Source organism: Leuresthes tenuis, unplaced genomic scaffold (genome assembly GCF_036924035.1).
Source record: "Leuresthes tenuis unplaced genomic scaffold, fLeuTen1.0.hap1 SCAF_18, whole genome shotgun sequence".
Lineage (NCBI taxonomy): Eukaryota > Metazoa > Chordata > Actinopteri > Atheriniformes > Atherinopsidae > Leuresthes > Leuresthes tenuis.
The window spans coordinates 3,559,970-3,565,969 of NW_027325372.1; the positions used below are offsets into that span (position 1 = coordinate 3,559,970).

Here is a 6,000-nt window from a genome sequence, read left to right on the forward strand (position 1 = left end):
TAGAGATGTTTTCTGAGATTTAGAGATGTTTCTGTGTAAAAACTTTAAGATTACATCTTACTAACATTACATGTAGTTTGATGTTGAAGAGGTTTTACTTTGGGAGAATTCCCCAGAAATATCATTACATTCCCAGCACATTAGTTGGAAATAACCTCGGTACTTTTAGCAGAAAGCATCCAGGATTTTATTTAAGAAAATATGAATAAAAAAAAAAATTGGGCTTTGCATTTCTGCTGGCTTTCAAACAAGCAGTGTGAGCTAAAAAAAACAGGTGCAATGCCAGGGAGGGTAGGGGCAGGAAAGGTCTGTGCTGGATCAACCCGGTCCAAACAACCACAAAACCAAACTGGGCTCTTTTCTCACAGCAACCTGTTGGCAGGGCTTCCCCAAAGTGGCTCCCGAGGTGGTCCTCTGAGAGAAAGTATCCAACTTATTTAGCATCATTCTACCACCGGTTTTTAAATGATTATTTCTAGTACTGAAGACCTTCCACTGGTGGTCCAATTCACAGCCTAATGAATGGATTTAAGTGCACGCCAACGGTCCCGTTTCACGGTGAATTAATGGAGGCAGCCACACACAGCGGGTCACTCTACCTGCTCGAACATAACCCTGCCGACTCCATCCAACCACTCTGCTTTGTTATAACCAATTAAACAGATGGAATTTGGTGGCCACTTAGCTTTTAAAACTACTGCTAACAGACTGGTAATTTGAACACTATTCTATCGAATCACACCTCGTTGGTCTGTCCACTCATTCCTCAGCCCATCCGGCCTTTAAAGACAGCAAACCGAAGAGGGAACAACAGCCATAACGCCTGAAGAGTTGGAATAACACCAGACTAAACATGCACAGACGAAACAGAAACCCACCTCTACGCTCTCAGCCTTGGTTTGAGCAGCAGAAAAACCTCAAAGTTAGATAAATCAGTTTTATTAAGACAAATATGTGTTAATTTCATAAAGCCTCTTCGTCCATATGTTAACTACGAGTTCTCAGAGAGAAGAAAACATCACTGAAGCCGGAAATCGAGTATCCTGTCAGGTGTTTCAGAGCTCTGCCGTGCAGCAGAACTCAGCATTATCTGCTCGCTGAGGTGAATCGTTGGTTCCAGTTGACCTGCTTTGTTGTTTTATCTGCCCTGCTGCTGGGGGGGGGGCAGCTGTCACAGACCCAAAACAGATTCACTCAATCATAAATACTTACAGATACCGAGCCAACAGGCTGACTGGCAGAGACAGTTGAGATGATGAGCACATTCTTTGGGTTAAAAGCGTCTGTACTTTACAAATGAGAAGCAGCAGCTGTCGTCACTTTTTCTGAGCCAGGTTTCTGCTTTTCAGAGCTTCGGCACACCTTAGCTTTCAGTGGCCTCCAATCAGATTATTCCTTGTGAATACTTGGCTCAGTGTGGACAATCATGCAGGAAGAAATGTGTTCCATTTTCCGCCTCGTCAGCCTAAACCGACCATATTACAGCCTAATATGTCTTCCTGTTACAGTGACGGGTGCAACCCCCCAATTAATCTTCATCTGATAAAGTTCTTCTTGCTTTTCCTCTCCGGGATAAAGCAGCGAATCATCTTCACCAACTAATGGTTTAGCAGTACAAGAGGACAGGTTATGCTTTCACACAGCGATACAGCAACCAGCCAGGTGCCCTCAGGCAAAGCCCTTCCAAACGTCAGAAGTACGCCTGTTTGGATATAATTAAAATGTCATGTGAAGAGTGTTGCACGCACCGAGGCTCAATGTGAGGATGATTCACCGAACATGTAGACATCGAGATGCTCTGTCGGCAAAATGTGACAAACTTTCTGCAGCTGCATGCAACAGGTCTAATATTACATGTTTTTTTAATGACACGTAAACACATAAAACCGTGTATTTATAACCAAAATCCCGACCCTGCAGGCAGCGGCAGGCTGGCGTGTTCGAGTGTGATGAGAACAATAAGCGGGTTATCTCTCAGGCAGAGTTTATGTGGCTGAGATGCTGCAGAGAAAGGAATACCATGTATTGTTTGTTCTCCTCCAAGTGTGGCCAAACATTCACTGAGACTACTAGTCTGTCGAGTTTATCACAAACCGGCCACGATGGAGCGTTTCAGAGACAGCGAGCTACAATCCAACCCCCAAAAAAACCACATGCATTGATTTGCTCATCTCATAAACCATCATTTTATGCACAAAGTGATATATTTCACTGCTGCATGTGTAGGAAAATTCATCTCCCAGACTGATCGTCAGGCTTTCCTGCGTTTGTTTAGCCAGCATGTCCCACCTGGAGCAACCTGTTGTCTCGTAGCTACGCTTGGTACGGGTCACCAAAGCCACCGTACACACACACTTCCAGGAAAAGGAGGCCCGCTGCAACACTGAGAGATAATCATAGCAGCGCTGACCCGGGCCGCCACTTGACAGCACACCAGAGAAATACTGACGTCACTCTGCTGAAGTTTTTCCAGGGTCTGCCTGTCCAGGCTTGGCTCGGTCGTAATCAGGAATGTGATCAGGTGGACCTTTGAGTCCACCTGATCGCTCACAGAAGCAGGATAATGGGAGGAAAAACATGGGGGAAAGTGCATCCTGTGGGTGGGGAGAGGCCTGTTCCCCAAAAAGACCCCGATACACGTCTGTGGCGATTTCAAACCGACTGCCGCTGAATACAGATCTGATAAACAGCTGCTTCTGGAGAAATAAACCCATAAAAAAGGACAAAGGACAGCCGATAACTCATCCGATCATTCGATCCCACAGACATCAGATCAGCCGTGCTGCTGCACATCTGTAACCACACCGTCTCCTCAGGCTTCACCTTTCATCGGAGTCCTTCTCAAATGAAGCCAACGCGGTGTTTTCCTTTGAGCTCGAGGGTCTTTATCTGCGTTGTTATTATTAGAGCCGTTTGATTTGCATAAACACTTACAGTTCATCTTTCTGCAGTTATCGTGCGTTAAGCCAACTGTGCACGAGCTTCCCGGGGTGATTAAAACAGGCAAAACACTTGTTTTGTCAGATAAAGCCACACAAACACATTTACACGGTAATAAACAGCAGCCCTGTCCTCGCCAGATAATCGCTCACGTATGGCTTCTTTCACTCCACGCAAAACTCAACAAAGCGTGCTGGTCCTGACTGTCTACAGCTGTGACGTCTCACATGTGGCGCCTTGTTGATATAAGTAGGAACACAAGCGGAAAATTGGAGCTGGTGCTGGTGGAGCCAGACTTCTGACTTCCTGATAGGAACACAGGCAGGGCTGACCCATATTTCTCAAATGTTTAAATGTGTACAGGACCCATGACCAGGTGTGTAAATGTGACCTACATCCATACCACTGCTTTAAAGTCAGAGCGAGACAGCTTTGTTTTGAGCTGTGACACAGAGGAGGAGGAGGGGGGGTGTTTAAATCTAATCCCTAGAAACTAAAGGAAGTTGGAACGAACCACACTGTAAATGCTGCAAAACAGGAACCTCTGAAAACAAAAAAAAAAAGCTAGCTTTCACTTAATAGCTGAGCCTTCACACAAACAGCAGCATTAAGCCATCTGTAAGCCCTTAAGCACAACCAACTCTGAGAATAATTCCCACACAGACAAAGGCGGTTATATCCTGCGCCGAGTCACGTTCCTTTAAAACAAGACGGTCCGCTTTTTAAACTTTAAAACGGAAGTCGTCCGGAGGGAATGTAACATTCAGAAGTTTGAAATAGGCAACAATGACACGCTGGCCGGAGTTGTCTCTAAAAATAAAACCAGGCCTGATGTGGTGGTAAATCCGGGACGGTTTATTGTAGTAATAACTAAATAAACTACGCTTTTATGATTCTCTCCCAACAACAGAGAGAGAAACGATATCTCCAGCAGCAAAGAGATATGGGAAGCCATATTTGTAATTATGGCATTGTGTTGTGGTGAGGCATTCCCCTCTTTAAACATCTATTATGGGCACTGGAACTCCGCCTGCCCGAGGTTACCACAAAGCACTTCTGACTAAACTGAATTTAAGAGCACCTAAATGCACAATGGAGGAAAATCACAATCATTTTGGTGAAAACCAACAATGTCACAGAAAAATGAGAGGAATTCCAAACTGCACGGTCTGAGATTTCTGGGTCAAACTCCACTTGAATCCTTAAAAGAAAAGCAGCAGAACCCCTACGGTTCTGGTCCTGGTGCATGTGGCAGGAGGAAAGCGGGACTGCGTGCTTACATCATCACCGCTAATGTTTAAGCTACCGATCCAATCACAGGGTCACTTTTAATCTTTGTCGATGAGCTGTGATTTAACCGGAGGAAATGAGAGGGTTTTACTTTAAAATTATCAAAACTCCCCCCACAAAGTGTGCAGTTTGGGTCACTTTTCAATCAACAAAAAACGCTCCAGATCCTCTATTTAAAACTGGTTTTCCTCTCCTGTCTCTACTCTGCTACACATTCTTTATTATGTGGCTTTCCTGCTAAATAAATACATCAAAACGGTTTGTTTTTATCTTTTTAACTCGTTTCCTTGCTTCTTTTTTTTTAACAGCAGCGTGGGTGTGTTACCACCAAGGTTGCGGCCCCTTCACATCACTCTCTGGTTGTTAAATGCATGATAAAACATATTCTTTTTACAACATTTGAATAAATATGAACTGTAATAACAGATGAAATGCGGAGCACCTTGGCCCTGACCCTGACTCCTCACCACCGCTGCAGGAAATCAACCCTCGCTGAACATTTCTCAGCACAAAAGCTTATTTTACACGTACGTGTAAAGTTTTAAAATAAGTATTTGTGTCGGCCTCAGTCCGCTGTTCGTTTGCGAGTAAAGCCGACTGCACACGGGTGCCGAAACAATAACAAGCGACACGGATGGATCCGCTCGAGCGCCATAATTTTGTCACACTTTCCCTGGAGCGGAGAGTTTGTTAGCGTGCTAACGAGCAGCTAGCCGCGGTTGTTTTAATTTTAAAAGAACAAACGGCAGAGTCTCAAAAGTTTACTTCACACGTGCGAGCGTCAACTCACCCGTCTCTACCGGGGTTTTCATCTCCGTTTGTCGTCTTCGGTGTCCCGCTTCGGTCACTTTCCCCGTCGACTGGTAACTTTAGACGTTAGTTAGCTAGCTCTGTAGCCAAGTTAGCAGCGGCACCCCACTCCTTCCTCCGGTGTTGTTCTCACGAGCGGCTCGTTGGAAGGAACCTGCCCGATGAAGAGCTCGGTTTGAACGTTGAAAACCAGCCGTTTAACTTCGAGTGGAGTTTTGTTTTCTTATCATCGACGCGCACTCGAAAAGTTTCACCCCAGAGAGTTTGTTTTTCAGTAGTGGAAGGACGGGTTGGGGGGGTGGGAGGGGGGAAAAGCTTGTGGAAAAGTTGCCCCAAAGCTTCTGAGGGGGAAAATCCAGTCGCCCGGGTCTGAATGGCGCAGGTCAAAGTTTGGAGGAGTCGTGCGGCCGTTGGTAGGAGCTGGAGCAACGGAATGCGACGAGTTTAAATTTTCATCCCGTTTGCTGCGACGGTGTCGCATGGTAGAGCCCTCCTCCACATCATCATCATCATCCCGGCAACGGCGGTGCTTCAGGAAGGAGCAAAAGTACCGAAGCCAACTCGGTTCTCTCTCTGTCCCCCTCTTTCTCCGGCTCACACTTTTTCTTTTTCCACTCACTCAGTCACTTCGTGTTCTCTCAACCCCCCTTCCTCGGTCTGGGTGTCGTGTTTCGCTCTCCTCCTGCCGCACGGGGCCGCCCACGCTGACCCACGGAGGGAGGGAGACAGGAACCGAACGCCCACTTCTCACCAAAGATCGTCTACTGTTTCAGAAGCTTGCTCTTTCCTTCATTGAGGAATTTTTCATCATTAATCATTTTCATGACAATATGTGTAAATCAAAATTAAACAAACCTAGGATATCATAAAGGAAGTTGTTTCTTTGGATGTCCGGATAAAACATTGCAGTATTGTTTCATCTACATGTTGTAGTAGTTTAGTTTAGTTAGGATATTGTTT

General features: G+C 45.6%; 1 protein-coding gene across 2 annotated transcripts in view; it reads right to left on the reverse strand.

Annotated features, from left to right (window-relative positions):
• Positions 1-5,740, reverse strand: part of erf (Ets2 repressor factor) — a 35,198-nt gene extending 29,458 nt beyond the window's left edge. For both annotated transcript variants that reach the window (XM_072370011.1, XM_072370010.1), the window contains exon 1: positions 5,021-5,740. In XM_072370011.1, coding sequence (XP_072226112.1) covers positions 5,021-5,042 — 22 coding nt within the window. In that variant the 5' untranslated portion in view covers positions 5,043-5,740. The remainder of the gene's footprint in view (positions 1-5,020) is intronic.
• Positions 5,741-6,000: the final 260 nt, after the last annotated feature.